Here is a 24,078-nt window from a genome sequence, read left to right on the forward strand (position 1 = left end):
TTGGTTGCTAATTTAATTATTATAGCAACTAATTATTTTTTGTCTATAAAATTAGTTTTTATTTCATGATTTTCTTATAGTGTATAGAATGATGCAAATTTCATCTTATCTATAAATAATACAAATAGAAGGCACTCTCGAGGTAAGTTTTAAAAAAAATTCAAAAAGAAAAAAATTCAAATTTTAACTAAAAATAGCAAGCTGAAACTCATTCTGGGAGTGACAAGTGACACTCTATATGACTTACTCGTGTGCAAAACCTCATTTCTTTAAATACTCCATTTCTTTATATACACTTTCAACGTTCCTCTCTCCTATTACTCAACTTCCCCGGTCTCTCTTCTCTAGTTCCCTGCACCGTTCTTCTCTTTGTTTCCTTCTCTCACCTATTTTTCAACTTCCCCGGTTTCTCTTCTCTGGTTTCTTGCACCGTTCTTCTCTGGTTTTCGTTCTTCTCTGGATTTCCTGTGGTTCTCTCCTATTTCTCCAAATTATTATTCTTTTTGGGTTTTTCTTATCAAAGTTTCGTTTTTTTCATGTTTCTGATGATTTTTTTTTCTCTGGGTTTCCTGCACGGTTCTTCTCTGGGTTTCCTGCAGTTCTCTCCTATTTCTCCAGGTTATTATTTCTTCTTTTTGGGTTTTTCTTATCAAAGTTTCATTCTTTTTCATGTTTCTGATGATTTTTTTCTTCCCTGGGTTTCCTGCACGGTTCTTCCCTGGGTTTCCTGCACGGTTCTTCCCTGGGTTTCCTGCGGTTCTCTCCTATTTCATGTTTCTGCTGTTTTTTTTCATCTACATTTCATTTCAGTTTCTTCTGCAACCAGTAGTGGAAGTGGAATGGATTTTCGTTCATATCCATTGTATGTTCAAGCACCAAGGTAAAATCTTTTTCAGGATAAGTTTGTCTGTCCTCATGGTTTGGACTTCCACTCAAAGAGATATTTTTTTGGGTTTTGCTTATCAAAGTTTCGTTTTTTTCATGTCTCTTGTTGATTCTTTTCATCTCTTTTACCGATTCTTTGCTTCTTTGTTCTTGACATTGTTGATTTTGTTTTTTTTTGTTACGTCTCATAGCATAAAAATGATATTTTTTTTTGTTTTCTTATCAAAGTTTCATTCTTTTCATGTTTCTGCTGATTCTGTTCATCTCTTTTACCGATTCTTGCTTCTTTGTTCTTCACATTGTTGATTTTGTGCTTTTTTGTTACTTTTCATAGCATAAAAATTATATTTTTTACACCTTTTTTTCATCTATATTTCAATTTATGCAGCAACCTGTAGTGGATGTGGAATGAATTTTCGTTCATATCAATAGTATGTTCAAGCATCAAGGTGAAATCTTTTCCTTTCTCTTTTCTCATAGTTGTTTTCATTGTTCATTTTTTTTGCTGATAAAATCGTTAATGAAGTTATTTTTGGGCTACTTAGGGTTTGGACTTCCTCTCAAAGATGTGCAGCAAAATTTTGTTGGGATGGAGGAAATTTTGTCAGATCCATGCACTTTGTGAAGATCGCAAATTGATCTTTGATAGTGGAATAACCTCAATTCATATGATGGTGTTGTTAGTGCTGTGAAAATTTAAGATGGTATTCATTTGAATTTAATTTTCCAAGGACAATGTTCAGATTATAGAGATTCCATTACTATTATAGAGTTATGTAATTTGCAAATTGTTGTAATGTCCCTTGGAGAAAATTAATTGTTTACTTTATTTTAGTTATCAAGTTTTGTTTAGATACATGATCAAATTTTGTAATTTCATATTAAATATTATTATGGAATATTATTTTGTATAATAATGTGTTTGCATAAATAAGTTAAACTTCATAAAAAGTTATTCTTCAATTTAATGTATTTAATTATATTTAATGTATTTAATTTTATTATTCGCATTAATTTATTCTTCCAAAAAACTTTACCGTTTAGATTATTCGCATTATATTATTCTTCAAAATTCAAAATTCAAATTCAAATTCAAAACTTTAATGTATTTAATATTCAAAATTTACAATTCCAAGATCATTAATTACCTTTCTGACTCATATCTTCTTTTTTCTGACTTATTCTGCTGCACACTTATTTTCAATTCCAAAACTATTTTTATTATTATTAATCTTAAAATATTTTCCAATTTTACAATTCCAAGATCATTAATTACCTTTCTGATTCATATCTTCTTTTTCTGACTTCTTCTGTTGCACACTTATTTCCAATTCCAAGATTATTATTATTAATTTTAAAATATTTAATTTTTCATATTTTCAAATTTTACAATTCCAAGATCATTAGTTACTTTTCTGATTCATATCTTCTTTTTCTGACTTCTTCTTCTAGCACACTTATTTCCAATTCCAAGATTATTATTATTATTATTATTAATCTTCAAATATTTAATTTTTCAGATTTTCAAATTTTAAAACTTCACCAACATTAGTTACCTTTCTGACAATACTTTCATTATGTTTTCTTACTATTTCTGGTCCTATTATTTATTTTCTACTTAAATAAAAATATAAAATTTATAAGTTTTTCAACATCCTAAATAAATATAAATTCACTCAATTTTAATGTCATTCTTAAATAAAAATCGAAAATCAATAAAGTTACTAGATTATTCAAAATTCTAAATAAATACATATCTCAAATAAATAAAACATTTATAAGTTTTCAAAATCCTCAATAATAAAAAAATATTAAATTATTTTATTTCCAACTTAAATAAAAAACTAAAATAAAGGAAATTTATAGGTTTTTCAAAATCAAATAAATATAAGTCCAAAAATATTTAATGTCATTCTTAAATAAAAATTCAAAATAATACAATTCCTAAATCATTTAATCTCATTCTTAAATAAAAACTGAAAATCAATAAAATTTCTAAATTATTTAATGTCATTCTTAAATGAAAATCTAAATTAATTAAATTTTTATGTTTTTCAAATTTCTAAATGAATACAAATCCTAAATAATAAATAACATTTATAAAGTTTTTAAAATCCTAAATAAATACAAAATCTAAATGATTTAATATTTTAAATAAATAATTTATTAAAATAAATTAAATTCCTAAATTATTCAAAATCCTAAATGAAAATAAAAAATGTCATACTTAATTTAATGGAAATAAAAAAGATCCTAAATTATTTAAAATTATAAACAAATACAAATCTTAAATTAATAAATGTAGTACTTAAATAAAAATTTGCAATAAATAAAATACATAATTTGAAAATTAGAAATAAGTACACATTCTAATTATTAAATGTCATACTTAAATAAATATTTATAATAAATAAAATTCTTAAATTATTTAAAAATATAAATAAATACAAATCCTAAATTATTGAATGTCATACTTGGATAAAAATTTATAATAATAATATTTTTAATTAATTTAAGAATTTTAAACACATAAAAATCCTAAAATATTTAATGTCCTACTTAAATAAATATATATTTTTAATTATTCTAAATATTAAAATAATAATAATAATTATAAATTATTTAATCCCTATTTAAATGAAAATTTGAAATAAATAAAATTTCTAAAATATCCAAAATCATAACTTTTTTTTATCTTATACATAAATAAAACTTCAAAAGTTTTTTAAAATCCTAAATAAGTATAAAATCATAAATTATTTTATTCCCTACTTAAATAAAAATTTAAATTGTTCAAAATCTTAAATAAATAAATATCTAAAGATTTGTAATATCATTCTAAGATAAAATCAAAAAATAATTAAAATTTATAAATTAATCAAAATTCTAAATAAATTCATATCCTAAATTATTTATCTTCATTCTTAGATAGAAATCTAAAATTAATAAATTTTTATGTTTTCTAAAATCCTAAAGAAATATAAACCCTAAATTATTTTATCTCCTAAATAATAATCTCAAAGAAATAAAATTTCTAAAATTACTTATTTGGATATACCTATGTTTATTTCTTATATATTAATGTTTCCATTGTATTATAGGATTAGTCCTTTTTTACATATAACTGTTTATCGTTATTAACTTTCTTAACAAATTTTGTCAGTTTGTTATACTTTAATTATTTATCTCTGTGTATTCTTTATGTTCATGTATTGTATATATTATTTTAGTCTGTTTATTTTATTTATTTATTTGCATATGCTAATGATTATTTCTTATATATTTCTATTTTTTTTTATTTTTTCATTTACATTTATATATATATATATATATATAAAATAAATACAAATACTAAATAAGTGAATGTGATACTTAAATAAAAATTTACAACATATAAAATTTCTAAATTATTTAAAATTTTAAATAAATAAAATTCTAAAATTATTCAAAATATTAATAAATAATATTTCTAAATTATTTAATAACCTACTTAAATAAAAAATTTAAATAAATAAAATTTCTAAAATATCCAGAATCTGGATATACAATATTTTTCTGGAAGAAACTCATTTTTTATTACTTTTACTATAACTGTACTTGGTATAATATAATGAATTAATTTTTTAATTAGAATAATTATTCTGAGAGATTTTTGCATATTAACGTAACATGAAGTTGGTGAACAGTACTTCATTTTCTTCGTAAATATCTTATGGGAACATAATATTAGATAATTATTTATATAATGTAAATTTGTTCAAATTATTTTTTTTCTATTGTAATGTATACGTTATAGCAAAAACTTATTCATTACTTTTTATTTATAATTAATTTGTCGACTACTAATCTATGTAGCATAGACACTAACACGGGAACACAGATACACAAATCTATATATTATATAATTATGAATTATATAAATTGACAATAAAGATTTATGTGCACAAGTATTAATTTATATGACAAAATGTAACTTCATAATTTAATATGATTTTCACCTACAATATGTTTCCGGAAGAAACACACATTTTTTATTACTTTTACTATAACTGTATTTGGTATAATATAATGAATTCATTTTTTAATTGCAATAATTATTCTGAGAGATTTTTGCATATTAACTTAGCATGAAGTTGGTGAACAGTATGTCATTTTCTTCGTAAATATCTTATGGGAACATAATATTAGATAATTATTTATATAATGTAAATTTGTTCAAATTATTTTGTTCTATTGTAATGTATTTGTTATGGCAAAAATTTATTCATTCCTTTTTATTTATAATTAATTTGTGGACTACTAACCTATGTAGCATAGACACTGACACGGGGACACAGGGACACGGGAATACAGATCTATATATTATATATTTATGAATTATATAAATTGACAATAAATATTTATGTGCACAAGTATTAATTTATATGACAAAATGTGACTTCATAATTTAATATGATTTTTGCCTAGAATATGTTTATGGAAGAAACACACATTTTTTATTACTTTTACTATAACTGTACTTGGTATAATATATTGAATTAATTTTTTAATTGCAGCAATTATTGTAAGAGATTTTTGCATATTAACTTAGCATGAACTTTGTGAACAGTACTTCATTTTCTTCGTAAATATCTTATGGGAACATAATATAAATTTGTTCATTTTTTTTATTGTAATGTATTTGTTATGGCAAAAATTTATTCATTTCTTTTTCTTTGTAATTAATTTGTGGACTACTAATCTATGTAGCATAGACGGTGACACGGGGACACAGATGTATATATTATATAATTATGAATTATATAAATTGACAAAAAAGATTTATGTGCACAAGTATTAATTTATATGACAAAATGTAACTTCATAATTTAACATGATTTTTGCCTACACTATGTTTCTAGAAGAAACACACATTTTTTTATTACTTTTACTATAACTGTACTTGGTATAATATAATTAATTAATTTTTTAATTCCAATAATTATTCTGAGATATTTTTGCATATTAACGTAACATGAAGTTGGTGAACAGTACTTTATTTTCTTCGTAAATATCTTATGTGAACATAATATTAGATAATTATTTATATAATGTAAATTTGTTCAAATTATTTTGTTTTCTTGTTATGTATTTGTTATGACAAAAATTTATTCATTTCATTTTATTTATAATTAATTTGTGGACTACTAATCTATGTAGCATAGGCACTGACACGGGGACACAGGGACACGGGGACACAAATCTATATATTATATAATTATGAATTATATAAATTGACAATAAAGATTTATGTGCACAAGTATTAATTTATATGACAAAATGTGACTTCATAATTTAATATGATTTTCGCCTACGATATGTTTATGGAAGAAACACACATTTTTTATTACTTTTAGTATAAATGTACTTGTTATAATATAATGAATTGATTTTTTAATTGCAATAATTATTCTGAGAGATTTTTGCATATTAACTTAACTTGAAGTTGGTGAACAGTATTTCATTTTCTTCGTAAATATCTTATGGGAACATAATATTAGATAATTATTTATATAATGTAAATTTGTTCAAATTATTTTTTTCTATTGTAATGTGTTTGTTATGGCAAACATTTATTCATTCCTTTTTATTTATAATTAATTTGTGGACTACTAATCTATGTAGCATAGACACTTACATGGGGACACGGGGACACAGGGACACGGATCTATATATTATATATTTATGAATTATATAAATTGACAATAAATATTTATGTGCACAAGTATTAATTTATATGACAAAATGTGACTTCAAAATGTGACTTCATTTACTTAATTTTACAATTTTCGTACGTAAAAGAATAATATTTTTTTAATTATAATATTAATATTTATATATAATAAAATGTTTTAAAATTTCTCGTGCGTTGCTTGAGTAAAATTAGGACAAGAAACAATCCTAAAGTTATTTATTTGGTTAATATAAAATTGATTTATTTAAAAATGCTCTGTATTATATTCTACTTCATTTCTATTTACTTATTATTTTGATATTGTTGTAGGATCTTCTTGCTAATTTTTCACAATATATTCGACAAGGGAGATTCAATAAGGTTACTCTGCATGGTCTACTAATGGATGTGGAATGCAAGGTCTTGAAAGGGAAGTCTCATTCTAGACGGATTAAACTTGGCAGAGGGTGGAAGAATTTCTGTAGTCTTCATTTTTGTTGTGAAGGAGACAAGATTATTTGGATGTGATACGAGAAATCCTTCTTCTCATATTAGAGTTTTGTTACTTACTTCTATTTACAGTTTAAGCTATCCTGCATAATTTCTTTTATTATTCTCATAGGATAATAGTTACCAGTGATTAAGAAAGCTCAAACATATTTATTTTTCTGCTTGGACTTTTTTGGAAACCTAACAGTTAGGTACTCTTTATGTTTATATTATATTCACTATATGTTTCTGTTTAGTAATATTCATACTCTATTTGTTCATGCATTTCTTGCAATGTGAATACATAAATTATTACAATTTTGTTTCATTATCTGGTATATTTATAATAGGTTGAAATTATTACATATGCTTAACGCTATAACAATTGCTAGTATATTAAAGTCATAAAAATCTTTGATCATATTTTTTATTTTATATATTTTGTGTTAATATTAGAGAATGCTTATATTCATTTTATTCTTTGTATATTGTCTATTATTAATTAGTCATTGAAGTATTAATGGTTGATGTTTTTATCTAGAAACGTGATGATGTGTATATGTTTATTATTGTTGTATGGTTTTTAAGATCTTTAGTTATTTATATAATAGTATTTCATTGTATTTATATTTCATCATGTTTTATTTGTACTATATTACATTTTAATTTAATTTATATCATAAAAGGTGACTTCATAATTTAATATGATTTTGCCTACAATTTGTTTATGGAAGAAAGACACATTTAGTGATAGTTTTTTGTAATAATTGTACTTGGTATAATCTACGGAATTCTATTTTTTAATTGCAATAATTTTTTGGAGAGTTTTTTTTTTTGCAGATTAAATTACAGCATGAAGATAGCATGAGGTTGGTGAAGAGGATTTCATTTTCACCATAAATACGTAATGGATAAATAGTATTAGATAATTGTTTATATAATAATGTATTTGTTCAAATTATTGTATTGTGTTGATATTGTATTGTAATGTATTTATTATGGCAAAAATATATTCATGAATTTTTAATTATTTATGTTATGTTATATTAAATTCATTAATATACTTAAAAAGTATGTAAACTTATTCTATTGCAATATATTTAATTTTATTTCATTACCTTAATAATTTATATATATCTAAATATATTTATTAATTTTAATATTAATATTTAAATATAAAATATTAAAAAAATTACCGTGCGTTGCACGGGTAAACGTGCTAGTAAACTACATTTACAATATTAATTAACTATTTCTATAAATCACTTCTTAAGATAATATCATATTAATTTTGAGTTTATAATAACTAGAGTTTATGTTAGATCTATTGGATTGTTATCGAATCAATCATAAATATTTAGTTATATACATGATTTGACGTAAAGAAGGTGTGTTAGAGATCATATATCAATTAGATATAAGACTGATTCATGGGAACAAATCTCATATTCCAAAACAAATCTTACAAATTGAGTTAAACATAAAATCAAATTATTAAGAATACATGTGTTAGTTTTTTTATGAGTACTCGTGTAGAAATGAATGTATTTCACTGTTTTTCCCTCAAATATTGTAGGCATGATGGCATTTTTTTGAATTTGAATCTGACACGCATCTTAGTATAATATTGTGTTGTAAGTATATATAGGTTTTGAAAATTGTTGATGAGTGAGGTGAAGATGGAGTAGGTAAGATGTAACTTTCAGTTATTTGGGTTGAAGATGTAACAGTGGTACGTGGTTGAAGACATTGTCACATGAATGTGTATTTGTGTGCCTAACTTGCACGATATAACCTCTCTAATAACATCACACATTCTTGTTCTACCATTTGGCTCAACACCAGCCTGTGATCACTCACCTTTCACACTGGCCCATTGAAAGCGAGTGCCTGCTGTTGCCACCAAAACACTTCATTCAAAGTGACCTCTGCATATACTTTTGCTTTATCAAAGGCAAAATGAAAAGACGCATAGTTAATGTACCTTATAATATAACACACACAAAAAAAAGGGTTCAAGAATCTTTTTACCTTGTAGTCATGTTTGGATAAGATCGATGGAGAGTAACACTACACACTGCAAAATTAATATATAGTACAGTTTAGGTAAGATTTATTAAGATTCCTTCACATATACAATTACTCAATTCTGCTAATTTTTAATAATTAATGTTATTTATAAATGAAAAATCAATAGCAACGAAATGTAAAAATTAAGAAAAAAATATATAAATAAAATTCCAATGGTCAAAAAAGAAAAGAAAATATTATTTATACAGTTACGGACACACTGCTATGTTATAACTCCAAAGCATTTATGGGAAAATGTTACACATATTTTTCATATGATTAATTAATAGTGTTATAATGAGGAGGTTGAGTGATTGGCACACTGCATTTGACTGTCACAGAAACCCAAGTTTATTGGTAACATGGATATCACGTGTAAGCAATGGAAATTGGACAGTTCTAGTAGTATAATCATAGAGTATCTCTCTCTCTCTGCTATTCTAGAGACATGCAAAATGGAACTACACTTTCTGCATGGTCGCTTTTGTTTCTGCTTACGTTAGATCCGTGTGCAGAGTCCATGGTTTTAAAGACTATTACTCAGATGAATGACAGCAACAGGTGGAAGCAAACCAGAACAAGCGTTGTTTATTTTTTACTGTGCTTAAAATCATAAAAAAAGCTGTTTTCATTCAAATGTATAAAAAATGTTGTTAGTATTTGATTGTACAGTCGGAGACACTTGGGGTTTAGTTATTTATGTTTGCATTCGAAATCCTTATCAGTGGTACTTCAGTGATTCGAGTCTTATCCCAATCGAATATCCATAGCTCAAAACTTCAAATTGTTGGGATTTGCATGGCCTCCTAACCAATGCATATGCCAAAATACCAAACATGCGTTGTAACCTTGAAACCTAATAAAAACTTAATGGTGTTTGGCCAAAGACGTACAAGGAATTAGAGAACATAACCTTGTGATTTTGCCCCTCTCGTGATCATGAACTTGTGTATAGAGAGAGAAATTAAGAATATATATGACAACAACGACCTCCACCGTCATTGACTAGTTATAGTCTTGCACTGTATACACTCATTTCATTCCAATATCCAACAACCGAAAGTACTTACGTTGCGCGTTAATTAAATCCACGTTGTAAAACGACACATCACTTATCTATCTATATCTATATCATGTAATGTATTCTTCACCTTTAATTCTAACTCTATCGTCTAAATTATCAATAATTTTTCCGTTATCGACAACAGTGTCTCTCCACGAACAATACCCGCTTCTCCAGGATTATGTCTTCCTAACATTTACACCAAACCTGGTTTTTTGAAAGCTGTAGTGAATTCTCACTCGCACCTGAATCTGTGGTGGTTCAGAGCTCAAGGAGGTATCTTACTCTCTTCATTCTCCGTGTTATCTGAAAATAGAAATTGGTTTATGAAGTTATATATCTTTGTTTCGATTGTGAGGTTAATTGGGTTAAGTTCGTGTTTTGTTGTTTTAGATTATCGAAGGTTTTACAGAAGAAAAGAAACATGGAAGGTGGTTTTTTTCCACCTTGGAAAAATGGATCGTGGCTGGAGTTAGCTTCGGAGGATGTGCAGGAGAGTGAGCAATTCAAACTGGTGTCATCCTTGCCGCCGTTGGCTGAGCCACCGACACCGCGTGAACCCATGGAGTTCTTGTCCAGGTCATGGAGTCTCTCTGCCTCGGAAATCTCAAAGGCTCTCTCAGAGAAACAAAAGCAAGCTTTTCTCGATACGAGCGCCGACACATTGCAAGAACCTATTTCCGCATCTCAATTAGCAGTAAGTCAAACAGTTTCAACAAAATACTAATCAAATTTGATTGAACTCGAAGATAAGATAACATTATTTTATATGCTATGTATCGTGGAATGTATATATGATATGAATCAAGTGCTACAAAGTTTGTTTCAATTTACCTAGCTTGAGTTTTGATAATACAGCTATTTTGTTATTCTATCCAATTCAATCAAATTTCTGTCCTTATCTGATTCAATCAAAATTAGTGTTCATAAATGTACAAAATAAAATGGTATTGCGAATTTGTGGAAGTTGTTGTAAGTGTTTTTGGTTGTGCTGGCAGGGAGGGAGAATAATAGTTTCTGGAAATTGTCGAAGGATGGGTGCGATTGGGAAGTGGTTACATCAGAAGCAGTATGGGAGCACGAACGTTACCGTTAAGAAGAAAGATCGGGCGCGTGCGGAGAACGCGCGTGTGCATTCGGCGCTGTCCATTGCGGGGTTGGCCTCCGCGGTGGCTGCGGTGGCCGCAACAGAGGACCCTCGCGGTGGCTGTCGTTCTAAATTGGACGTTGCTCTCGCTTCCGCCACGCAACTCTTGGCGTCATATTGCGTTGAGATGGCGGAGTTGGCCGGCGCGGATCGGGAGCGCGTGGCGGCCACCGTCAGGTCCGCTGTTGATATTCAGACCCCTGGTGATCTAATGACTTTCACGGCAGCAGCTGCAACAGGTAATTAATTATTACTAACTGTTCTATCTCTATGCTTGCAAAATGTTTGTCGAATTGTGAGGTACAGTGTGAAACATGCAACAGTATATTGAAATATTGATGATTTGTTTGGTACATTATGTGTATGCATATCAGCTTTGCGAGGAGAAGCAGCTCTTACAGCTAGATTGCCAAAAGAAGCAAAGAAGAATGCTTCAATAAGTCCGTATGATAAAGTGATAGCGGAACCGCATTGGCTTCGTGCGTTTGACGGTCAGATGTTGGAACGTCATCCACCATGTCTGGGGGATTTGTTGCAGCTCACAGAAAAAGGTAATTCTTGGCTCATAGCATAGGAATTTTTTACTGTATGAGAAACTTGTTTCTCAGATTATGAACATTGGCAAATTTGGATTCTAGAACAACTAAAATCTTAGCTTAGTCCTCACATTAATAAAAGACAAGCATTCCTTTGTCAATTTTTTAAATTGAAGTAGTCTCAAGAATTGAATTCCTGACACAGGCCTAGTTTAATTGTGTTACTTATGGTTGTGATTATTTCCATGTTTGATAAATGTACTTTTCTTCAGGCACTTTACGATGGAGACATGTCCATGTTTATATCAAGAAATGCCAGGTACAGTATTAAACGCTGACCTACAAACATATTTTTATCTTGGGGGCGGCAACTTCTTTCTTATAGATTATAGACAACAATCTGATTAAGAATCTTGTTTTCAGGTCAAAATTAAGATCAAAAGTAAGCACGTTGGAGGAGCCTTCTCCAAAAAGAATAAATGTAAGCCCTTCTAACATCAAAACCTCTTAACAACCACGCACCTATCCTTATCCTTTTGCAGTTGTTTATTTCAACTATAATAAGAACAACATGCTGCAAATATTTCTTATGTTCTGTTCTGTTATTTTGGCTCAATTGCTGATTCCGAGTAACATATATGCTGTAGCAGGTGTGGTGTATGGAGTGTGTGATAAAGATAATGCATGGCCATATAGAAAAGAAAGGGAAGCATCGGAAGAGCTATATTTTGGGCTCAAAACTGCACAAGGTCTTCTAGAATTTAAGTGCCAGAACAAACTCCATAAGCAAAAATGGGTTGATGGGATAGATATGTTACTTCGTAGGGTCAACACTGTTGAAGCAACAGAGCATTCTCTAGAATATTTAAGTATTAGTAGCAGTACATGATTTGTTTGAATTGTATATTCCTGTAGGATCTAGAAGAGTGAACAAAACAAATTTTGTCAAAAAAAAGGCTACCTCTACAAGCCTACATTACAGAAGCAAAGAAACACTACTGTTTATGTGCAGGGGTTGCTTGTGACCATTCATGTTAATAGCAATGCCAAATCAATAAGTGTTAAAACCCGTTTCAGATATAAAAAACTACTACCTCTCACATCAACCTTTCTTTTATTTAAATTATTTAATTAAATAGCTTATTTTATTTTTACTTTTTCCTTACAAATATTTCCTTCTTTTATTTGAAATATTGTTTAAATAAAAAGAGAGTAAAAGAATATTTTTTTAACCTTTAAAATGATACTTAAATAATTTATTTTTCAAAAATATAATAATTAAAAAAAAAGAGTAAAAGAGATCCTATATCCACACCATTCTATATACTATAAATGTAAAATAATTTATTTATCATTGTTGTATGATCATATAATGGATTTCAACGAAAAGAATCATAATGGTTTATGTTAATACAGATTTATTATGGTTAGATTAGAACGCAAATGCTTTGGAGCAGCACCAATTAAATACTAAATGGAGTAGTCTCTATTGAATATTGTTTTTTAATAAACCAAAGACTTTATTAAATGACAAGTGAGGGGACAAAATACACTTCACAGAAAATGAAAGTTACAGGTATGCTTCTTCTTGCAAAAAAAAAAAGCATTTAATCTGTAAAAAATAGATATTTTCTCAATTTTACAATCTAAAATTTATTTTTTCAATAAGTATATTTTAAATTATAGAATTTGAAAGGTATAATCAGATTTAGAAGTATCTTTTGGATTCCATAATATAAAATAATTTTTTAAGAATATATTTTGGATTGTAAAATTTAGAAAATATTTCCAAAATACCTTCCAAATTTTATATTTCAAAATATAATTTTAAAGAAAAAATACATTTTATACTAAATATATTTTTCGAATTATACTATAATGAATGTAAAACTAGTCTCACAGTGAAGAATAGAAGAACAGATGGAACAGTGTGGGATTCTTTTTTATTTTCGGGTAAGAAAGATTATTTGTAGACGCTGTTTTTATAGTAATTCTCTTCCAATTTCTATAAAAATATTTAAAATATTCTTATGTCTGTTTAAAATTTTACACTAATAACACATGCTTATTTTTTTAAAACCTTCTTTTTATTTAATGATAACTTTATTTTTTTTAAACCTTCTTTTTTATTTAATGATAACATGTTCTAATGCACGTCACAACCACCAATAATCGGAGTCACGAATTACTTTAACAGATTTCACTATTTATTAAAAAAAATTATGGATTATTGTTAATCAAGAAAAGTACAGTGTGCTAAATTTGTTACCTTTTATAACAATTATTATTTTCTAAAACTCTTCCATGTATAACAATTATTTTTACTTTTTTAGTTGATTCATTCCAATTTTTTTTTATATATTTTAAGACAAAAATGAAATTTTATGATGTTGGATTGGTCTTTGAGTAGAAAATGGAACTTACTAATTTGGTTACATCAGAATCATGAAATTCTGTTACAATAAAAAAAAATATATTCACTACTGCTGATGGTTCGAATAAATAAAAATATAAAAAAATTGACAATAATACTTTTATATAAGTTTCATTTAACTTTTTCTTTTTAATTTGTATCAATTATCAAAATCTCCGAATTTACTTATCAAAAGCTTATTGAGAGATTTATCTTATAGTCATGACTTTAGCTTTCCACGTAGATAATTGTATGGATTTATAAGGATTACAAGTATAATTGGTTTGTCCTCAAAATACAACAGTTTTATTTTCTTCATATGGCAGTATTCGAAGCTCACAATAAGATCTGATAGCACTTGACAGACATTGTTTTTCAAGATTCTCTGATTTCTGCACAAAGCTCTGCAAGTCATCTTTATGGGAAACTCTTTCAACCTGCAATGCACATTGAACCAAATCATCACAGAAAACACACAATTTTTTTGAATCTCTTCAATAAGTAAATGGCTATAAAAGTGAATGTCCTTATCTTAGAATTAGACAACACCTAAATTCCATTCACATATGTAAGGAATCAAATTTTGCATGAGATAAAAACTGAACTGCTTTGAGATTTAGCTAGTATAGTATCAAGAACAAATCATAAAGGAGACTCATAATTTGCAAGAGTCAAGAACTACTGGCACATAGCATACATCACACCAATGTGAACTAATAATTGCTTCATTCCATCTTATGGCTATGATGATTCCTAGTAATGGCATGTATACAAGAGATTAGTAAGTACTAAAAATTTGTGTTCACCATTTGTTCAATAATAGGTCCAGCATCAAGTCCTTCTTCAGTCACAAGGTAACTTGTTGCACCGATTAATTTCACACCTGCATCAACGGCCTGCCAAAACAATCAATCATATTAAACACTTACACATTTGATTATGAAGGTATGATGAACATATAGTCTAACCAATGAAATGTTACCTGTTTAGATGGATTGCTACCCTTAAATGATGGTAACAGGCCATGGTGGATGTTAATTATATCCTTTCCATAACTCCTTAAAAAAGTGTTGGATAGTATCTACAATAATAAATCAATAAAAAAATGTTCATCTTCAACTTAATACTCAACATCAATTCAACCAAAAAGTAACATAACATATGCTATAGCTGCTGATAATCATAACTAAAACACGTGTTTTTCCGTCTTTAGGAACGGATAAGTGCTCTGAGAAAAAGACTTCTAATTTCAAGAGTTTAAAACCAAATACAACAATCAGTAATCAAGTTATTTACCCGAATATACCTCGCAAGTACTAAAAAATCAGTGTTCTGAACCAGCTCCAAGATCTCCTCTTCCCTTTTATTCTTTGTTGTTGCTCCTAAATAATGATAAGGAACACCGTGCATTTCAAGAAAACGAATCACCTCACTTTCAGGAACTCTATAATGGTTACTGTTGAATGCATCAAGTAAACAATTAACTTGAAGGAAGACAGTAATTCAGAATAAACCAAATAATTAGATAGGCACAAATCAATTTAGCTACATAGTTCTGAAATTCCACCTAATTACACAAGTAATATCCACTGAGAGTCTTCCATCCTGCCATCCATGCAACAAATCAATCAAACAGTGGTCCTGCAACAATATAAAGAAACCTTTATTTTAGCACACATTGCATTACATAAATATATCTACATTAAAAGATGTTTCTTTCTCATAAACATCAATGCATACCTGCTTTGATGCGAGAATAGCAATCTTATATTTAGGATCCAGAGCTGGCACTCTTATAACAGATCTCATGGCATTGAATGTTTTAGAGATCCTTAAGAAATCCTCCTCCATTTGCATTCGTGGCCACAGAACAGGATCAAAAACAAAAACACTGCAAAGGTTGAACACTGTAAATAAATTTGTTTGTGTGTGCAAAACACTACATGCATATATAAAAGATTATACTGAGAGTACTTTCTAGAGTAGAAGACTTGTTTATTTTGAGGTACAAAAACATCAGCAGAGAGAATGTTGCCACCCCTAGTGGCAATGCAATCAGATATCTTGGCTACAATTCCAACGGTATCCTATCAGAAAACAACAACATTAGAAAAAAATTGTAAAAGGAGACTCGTAATATGCATTGCATGGGGCAATAGTATAACACAGAAGGTAGAAATATTAGAAACATAGGGAGAATGTGGCTTACAGGGCATTGAAACACGTGGATTCCATGAGTGAGGAAGGAATTGGAAGACGATGGGTTTAAGGGGTCAATGGATATATTAAAGGAACTGAAATTATTATAACTGTAACTGTTCCTGTTGCCCAATCTGAAAACTTTGAGGTTGTTCCAAGTAGAACACAGTTTTCGGACGATGCCCATTTCATTTGGCTATCCAAAAAATTAAGGTATTTGGTGGGTTTGTGTTAGCTTTACCAAGAACAATGGGAAAAGATATACGTGGTCTAGAACAATGGAAAACGACTTCAATAGCCTGCATAAACGTGGTCTCAAACAATTGAAATTTATTTTCCTAAATACAAACTATACATACGTTTGTGGTCTAAAACAATGGAGACACAACCACTTCATTTCTTTCTATTTATTTATTTATTTATTTATTATTATTATTATTATTATTATTTGTAGTGTTTTTTAGAAAATCAGTTTTCTCTTTGACAACCTGTTTCAGTATACCTGATCCATAGTATGAAGAAATAGTATTTTTTTCACTTCATGCAAAAACCTACAATTTTAGACAAAGAATTAAAATTGTAGAGTGGTGGAGGTTGTCAATATTCTGTTAATTATTTAATAAAGTTCCGGTTAAGAATTCGATTTTAAAAATTAAGAAAAAAATGTGAAAAAAATACGTAATTACTATTAGAGGATAAAAATAACACAAATGAAAAATAGTAAAATAAGTTTTTTTGTAATTTCAAAAGCATCTTTGTGTAATGTTTGTTGGTACACTGAAATAAAACACCCTCAAGATTAGCATTAATTCAAAAGTAACATAATATCTCTCACCCAAAAAATATATTTATTAAATGTTGAATACAAAAAAACTTGAAGGCGCCAATTTTAATGTAGGTCAATATTTAAAGTACCAAAAACTTATTTAACTTAATAAAAAATATAGAACTAAAATATAATTAAAACTTAAGATTAATTAAGTGTTGGAACTTTCAAAACTTATTATTTTTATTACAACATAGAAGTTTGTCATTGTTATGATCTAAGCCAAATTTTTAATTGAATCATTTAATCATAAACTCAATCCGATTTAGAAATGAAATAAGTTAGACAAAATCGAATAACTTTTGACTTTATAATACAACATATCAAATTTACCATTATTTATAGTTCAATTTTATGATAAAAAATATAAATATGCATTAAGCTATATTATATATATAATTAAAAATGCTATAAATACATATTATCTTATACAAAATATTATTTATTAAGTAAAATTTATCATTTATACAAAATAGTTAAAAAAAACTTATAATTTAAGAAAATATTGAGTGGCCTATAATATATATAACTATTTTATGAGATTGTCCAAAAAAAAATTATCAGAAAAAAAATTAAAACATACGAACCATTTCAAGAATGTTCCTATCATTTTATAGTATAAAAGTTAGACAGGGGATTAGTGCACCTTGTATACCACAATTAGCTCTTATAAAATCTTAAGCATGTCAAATGATTTATACACTATTTTTAAGTACGAAAAATTTATTAAATGTTCCTTTGCATTAATGTATGACTATGCTTTTAGTTGTGTTACGGTAAGTATCTCTACATATCCACCAATCCAATCCATTCTTAAAAATGCATTTGTTGTTATACTTCTATAACTCGTCAATTATTACAAAAAGAGTGTTGTTGCTTTCTGCACCATGACTTTTTCTCCTTACACCCGCTACAAATTGAAATATCAAAACTGTCCGTGTAAATTTTTTTGACCGGTGCCATGTAGTGTGTGATTCTAGCGATTATGCTCCATGCTCCTATGTAAAATTACGTTCATCTGCTCCTTCTTTATAATTGCAAGGGTAGTTTTGTTCTTTCACCAAAATTGGGAGTGTAGGATGAATTTATTTTGGTTTAGAAAGTAATAGCCCAAAAATAGATATAAATGGATCTGTAAGCCCAAAGAAATGGACTTAGCAGCCGGACCCAAAATTGGAGAAGCAAGCAAAACCCTGGCTTTTGCTTCCTGCAGTATATATTTTGGAACCTGCATTATACAAATTTTTTAAATCTCCAAAATACCTTTGCAATTTTGATTTGAAAAAGAGTATTGCATAGCTTGATTTTGCCAGTGTTGGTTGATTTTAGTAGAGGTGAAGATAAGGTGGGAAAAAAAATTGACTTATGCTGATGGAGTATTTGGCAATGAGATAAGCTGATAAAAAAAAAAGGTGATGATGCATTGGAGATTGTGGTTGTTGTTGGAATGTATGATTGAAGTAGGAATAAGTGATTAAATATGAGTTTGATTAATTTGTTTTTGTAATCTAAACAATAACTTAATTTATTTTTATTAGAAAAACTTCACGTTTCAAGGTTATTTGCCTGATTTCACAACATACATATGAATTTATTTTCCAAAACCACAACAAAATTTCTCTATTTATTTTTCAAATACAATAACAATTCTCATTTCTTTATTTATTTTCAACTGCAATAACAATTTTTTCAACTGCAATAACAATTTTTTCAACTACTCATGTATCATCAAATAAGACTCATGCAAGAACACACACGAGACAACTTTTCGCACTATGTTTAATGATATTTTGATCTATAGTTGGATCATATTACTCACTTACAACTTGATTTAGAATTGTTAGAAACACAATAATCTTTTGCTAAGTAGTCTAAGGTGCAGTTTTTCCATCTATTACTTAGGACATATCATTTCATCTAAGGAAGTTGCACCTAACTCAAATAAAGTTAATACTATCACAGATTCTCCTCAACCACGTTCACTCACGAAATTACACGAATTTCTTGATCTCACCAATTTCTATCACAAATTTGTGTGTCACTAAGCTACACTCGTTACTTCTCTCACCAACTTTTTACAATTTCCATAATTTCAATAGCCACCTACAACCCAACGATATTTATGAGCATAAAATTACACATAGTAAAAGTAGGCCCAATTCAATAAACAAGCCCACAAGATAAAGACATTCACCCCAATGGATGAAGGATTATATAAAATATTAGGAAAAATTGAAGGGAGTTTCTTCTTACACCTTTACGCTTTTTCTTACACCCCCACTATGTTATGCAAAGACAAAATTATCCTTACTATTTTCTAAAAACCCTAAAACACACTACATACACTATTTCTTCTTCTTTCTTATGCACACCACAAACCTACATTTCTTTGTCTTTCTCTGCACACAACGGTTTCATCTGATCGCACAAGAATCGGGAGGCGCATTTTGCTTGATTGTGGTTCAGTGGTGTCTCCAACGACTTGGTGGTGGTTCAATGGTATCTCTTCATTTCCTCCCTATTGTTTTTTTTTTCGGAATCGTGATTCCGCAACATAGTCTTGGATTGAGTGATCCAAAAATTTCCTAGAAGAGTGTATCCAAAAGTAATCCGGATTGAAATGCATTCCAGATCCACCAATTCGTAAGTCACAAAAATGCATTATGGATCCACCAAAACACCCCTCGTCTAGAAAAAATAAAGCTTTAATTACGGAATGACAAATCCGTAGATCATATTTTCACTTTCTAATTGATCCATTCGTAGCACAATCCTGGAAACCTAAAAACACCATAACTACCCAATCTCTTAAAAAGAACTCAAGTCTTACCTCTAAAAACTATCCAACACTTCGGCAACGCAACCCACTCCAACACTTTCCTTCGCCTAGCTAAAATGAATGAAGAAGAAGAACGGTGACAAAGTAACTCATCCACGATATCCTTTTCAAATAAAAGACCAAGGCTAGTTTGGGTATTTTAAAAGATTTTGGGGTGCAGGAAGAAACTCTCAAAACTGAAATATTGTGTATTGGGTCACAGGTTGGGCCCAAAATCCATGACCTATTTAGGTCATGCTCTCACATGAATAATATAAGGAGGTTTTTACCCTAGTGCTATCTGCTGTAGCCTCCTTAATATTCTCTATTCAAATATAAAGATTAAATAGACGTGGATTATCTGGACATTTAGAATTTAGGAGAAAGATTACTCATCGTGGATGGTAGTTATGTTTCAGAAAATAGCAACGTTTTAGATTGTAGAGGTAATAAAGGCACTGGTTAGTTTGACTGGGTCAAAAAACCACTAGACTTCCAACAAGGCATGCTTTGAATTTAAAATTTACAAAATTATTACAAGCAGTGGTACAGTTTAAATAGCAAAAGCCAAGACAAGATGCTGAAGACAGCAAACGTTGAACAAAGAGGAAGCTTGAAGGAACAAAGAAGAACAATAAGTGATGTTTTTAAGGATAGGTTTCAGAGGCTGGGACAGCGGCATAGGAACCAATGAAGACATCTCCATAGATTAACCCAGCCAAACCTCCTCCAATCAATGGACCAACCCAGTAGATCCAGTTATCAGCAAAGTTTCCACTAACCACAGCTGGGCCGAAAGAGCGAGCTGGGTTCATCGAACCACCACTGAATGGACCAGCAGCTAGGATGTTAGCACCCACAATGAACCCAATAGCAATGGGTGCAATGGTACCCAATGACCCCTTCTTAGGGTCTGCAGCAGTTGCATACACTGTGTAAACCAACCCAAAAGTGATAATAATCTCACACACAACACCTTGGAAAGCGTTTACACCATAAGCTGGTCCATGCGTTGGAATGCTCTGTGACAGTAACCAAAACAGTATCATAAGTTGTTCGGTTATTGTCCACAACAAAACCATAGTTTTTGAAAAATTACCTTTGCTGTAACCAAGTTGAGGAGGAGACATGCAAGGATAGAACCCAACAATTGGGCAATCCAGTACAAGAAACCAGTTAGGAGGGTGATGTTGCCTCCCACAGCCAATCCAAACGTGACTGCTGGGTTCAAATGACCACCTGAGATGTTGGCTGCAACAGACACACCTACAAACAGTGCGAATGCATGGGCCACTGCCACTGCCACCAGCCCCGTTGGATCCAATGCAGCATCTTTTGTGAGCTCGTCTACGTAAAACAAAAACAACCAACCACTTCATTATTCCTTCTCTGTTCCCTTTTTTAATGCATGCATACTTTCACAAACATTCTTTTATAGTACTCATATTACTATTATTTAATTTCATTCCATTTATTTCAATGCTTTAATTAAATATAACTTAATACGTAATTAGCCATCTTCATATTATTAAGATTAAGAGGTACTTTAATTCAAATTAATATAAATAATATAATATTTTGTCACTTGCACTATATCACATGTATTACGTACTCTCCAATTAAATAAAACTAAGTTTTGTCCTTGTTCATATTTCACAGTCTAGACTTTATTGAGCTTAACTTAATCTTAAAATCTTGCTTAAGAGTTAAAAAAAATCTATTATTTATAAACGATTTAATTTCTACTGAATGGTACAAGATCTCTAACAAGGTTACTGTACATGTGGATTTTTTCACAATCATATTACAATTTCCATGAATGGAACAAGATTTTAATAAACATTTATGATAAAAGAATTTTTTTTATAAGTTAATTTATATATATATATATATATATATATATATATATATATATATAAATTAATCTTTTAAGGGTTAAATACATTTTTCATTCTTATAATAACCAAACCATTGAAATACTTAAAGTAGATTCAAATTGGTATTTTGTATGTATAATTAGTTTAATTTGAGATTTCAGTTTATAAATTTATTGAAATTTAATGTCAATTATAATTACTTCCAATGAATTTCGGGTTTTGAAAGTGAAAAATCAACTCAAACTAATTCTATATACTCAATCTTTTTTATATAGTATTTTGATAATTTTCATATTATATAGTATTTCTATAGTCTAAAGTTTATATCTAAGAAAAAAAAAGTTATTCTCTTTTAAAGCCTTATATGAAGAGATTTGTACATACATACACAAATGTTTTTTTTTTTAATTTTCATTCATCAAGGTGTGTCGAAGAGACCGTTTTATGAGAAGTATGAAATTGTTGTTGTTGTTTGAATGTTAGCTGGGTAGGTTTTTTAACAGAAAAACAAAGACACTGTAATCAGTGACGATTGAGCACTTACTGTAAGCAATGGCTGATCCAACGCCAGCGAAGACGAAAATGAGAGTGGCATGAAGCTCTGAGAAATAGGCCTTGAGAGAGGCAACGCTAAAAGAGTCATCAAAGGTACCAAGAGTTATCTTCACCATTTTTGGCACGTCACTTAACTTCAAAACCAAACACCTATGTTTGTATTAACTATGCTACCTTGCCTCATAAATCTTTTCTGCTTAGGTTTATATAACAAGAATTCACATAATTATAATACACATGATTACGAAGGGACAGCCATTGTTGGTTGTCATGCCACCGACCATGGTCCACCTCAGTGGTTGGATAACTCTTCATTAATTCATAATCGACAACCTAACTAATCCCATACTCTCTTTTCTCCATTTTAAAACTCCTATGATTTCTGTTCATCTTTTTTTTAGTCATTAACTCAATACTAATCAATGACATTCAACAATAAACGAGGAGCTTTAAAAGAAAATTGGATGGATAAGCATCCTAAGGGAATATTATTACAGTAAACTCCACTTGCATTAAAAAAATATCATATGTTAGACGTCGTTTTCTTTGTAGCCAAATCAACTAAAGGTGGCTAAAATTAAATGCTAATGATAACAATGGTGCGAAGAACATGGTTAGAGAGTATTCTATTTTCCACAGTCTCAGCCGACTCATATATAATATTTGTGGCTCATAAAAACTTCTCCTACATTGACATATATGCTACGTTTTATTCATTGACTACTTGTTAATAATGCCAATGTTTCTTTTTCCTATGAATAAATCATGAAAACAACATTTATTCAGTTGCCAATTTGATATTGTTTTGCTTTGTATCAACTACATCTATCTTTCTCGACAATAATTTTATTTAGATCGGGTAAAATTTTGATAGAGATATAAAACTTTAAAGTAAACAAATTTTCAAATGTAGTGATTATAAGGATGCAATATTAGAAGGACTCTTCTAGCATATTATTTGTTTTTATGTTATACACTAAAAAATTATTAAATAAAAATTAATTTTAGAAGTTAAAATAGATTAAATTAGGTAATTAGATATTAGAAAAATTATTAATATTTAAAATAGTTTTATTATTAATAAATTTTAAAATTAATATTTAATTAACTATCAACGATTTTAGCTACCAACTACTTTAGATTCTAAAATTGTTACCTAAAAATTTATCAACTTTTCAAAAAATGATGGAAACAAAAATAGATATATTCACAATAAATAAAAGTAGCTGAATAGAAACTAAAATTGTTACCTACAACAAAATCATTGAATAATTGAATAGAAACCGAGACAAAAAATAATTAGTTGCTATAGTGACTAAATTAGATATTATTTTAGAGACTACAAAAATTATAGGTTTCTAAATTAGTTTCTATTATTGATAAATAGTTTCTAAATTATTTAGAATCTAAATAATTGGTAGTTAAAACATTGGTAGCTAATTAGATACTAATTTAGAAATTAATCATCAATAATAGAAATTGTACCT

General features: G+C 28.7%; 3 protein-coding genes across 4 annotated transcripts; 1 reads left to right on the top strand and 2 right to left on the bottom strand.

Annotated features, from left to right (window-relative positions):
* The first annotated feature begins 10,157 nt into the window (after nt 1-10,157).
* LOC137810489 (VAN3-binding protein-like) lies at nt 10,158-12,914 on the top strand. Of its 2 annotated transcripts, none has more exons than XM_068611762.1 (7): nt 10,158-10,496; nt 10,614-10,917; nt 11,219-11,606; nt 11,742-11,918; nt 12,176-12,222; nt 12,327-12,384; nt 12,554-12,914. In XM_068611762.1, exons 2-7 carry the CDS (start codon nt 10,645-10,647, stop codon nt 12,790-12,792), a joined length of 1,182 nt encoding a protein of 393 aa, XP_068467863.1. In that variant the 5' UTR covers nt 10,158-10,496; nt 10,614-10,644; the 3' UTR covers nt 12,793-12,914. The 2 variants fall into 2 exon arrangements, with proteins under 2 accessions (XP_068467863.1, XP_068467862.1); XM_068611761.1 differs by having other exon boundaries at nt 10,300-10,496; nt 12,551-12,914.
* A 1,583-nt stretch (nt 12,915-14,497) lies between these two features.
* On the bottom strand, nt 14,498-16,797 carry LOC137810484 (formyltetrahydrofolate deformylase 1, mitochondrial-like). Its single transcript, XM_068611754.1, has 8 exons — nt 16,526-16,797; nt 16,291-16,403; nt 16,057-16,207; nt 15,884-15,957; nt 15,613-15,772; nt 15,299-15,397; nt 15,123-15,212; nt 14,498-14,753 (listed from the first exon to the last, which is right to left on the bottom strand). Exons 1-8 carry the CDS (start codon nt 16,700-16,702, stop codon nt 14,607-14,609), a joined length of 1,011 nt encoding a protein of 336 aa, XP_068467855.1. The 5' UTR covers nt 16,703-16,797; the 3' UTR covers nt 14,498-14,606.
* Nucleotides 16,798-20,652: 3,855 nt separating this feature from the next.
* LOC137810490 (probable aquaporin TIP2-2) lies at nt 20,653-23,053 on the bottom strand. The gene is made up of 3 exons (XM_068611763.1): nt 22,581-23,053; nt 21,259-21,506; nt 20,653-21,181 (listed from the first exon to the last, which is right to left on the bottom strand). The coding sequence occupies exons 1-3, from the start codon at nt 22,705-22,707 to the stop codon at nt 20,807-20,809; spliced, it is 750 nt and encodes a 249-aa protein (XP_068467864.1). The 5' UTR covers nt 22,708-23,053; the 3' UTR covers nt 20,653-20,806.
* Between the last annotated feature and the right edge of the window lie 1,025 nt (nt 23,054-24,078).

The sequence above is a fragment of the Phaseolus vulgaris genome, chromosome 2, assembly GCF_000499845.2.
Source record: "Phaseolus vulgaris cultivar G19833 chromosome 2, P. vulgaris v2.0, whole genome shotgun sequence".
Taxonomy (NCBI): domain Eukaryota; kingdom Viridiplantae; phylum Streptophyta; class Magnoliopsida; order Fabales; family Fabaceae; genus Phaseolus; species Phaseolus vulgaris.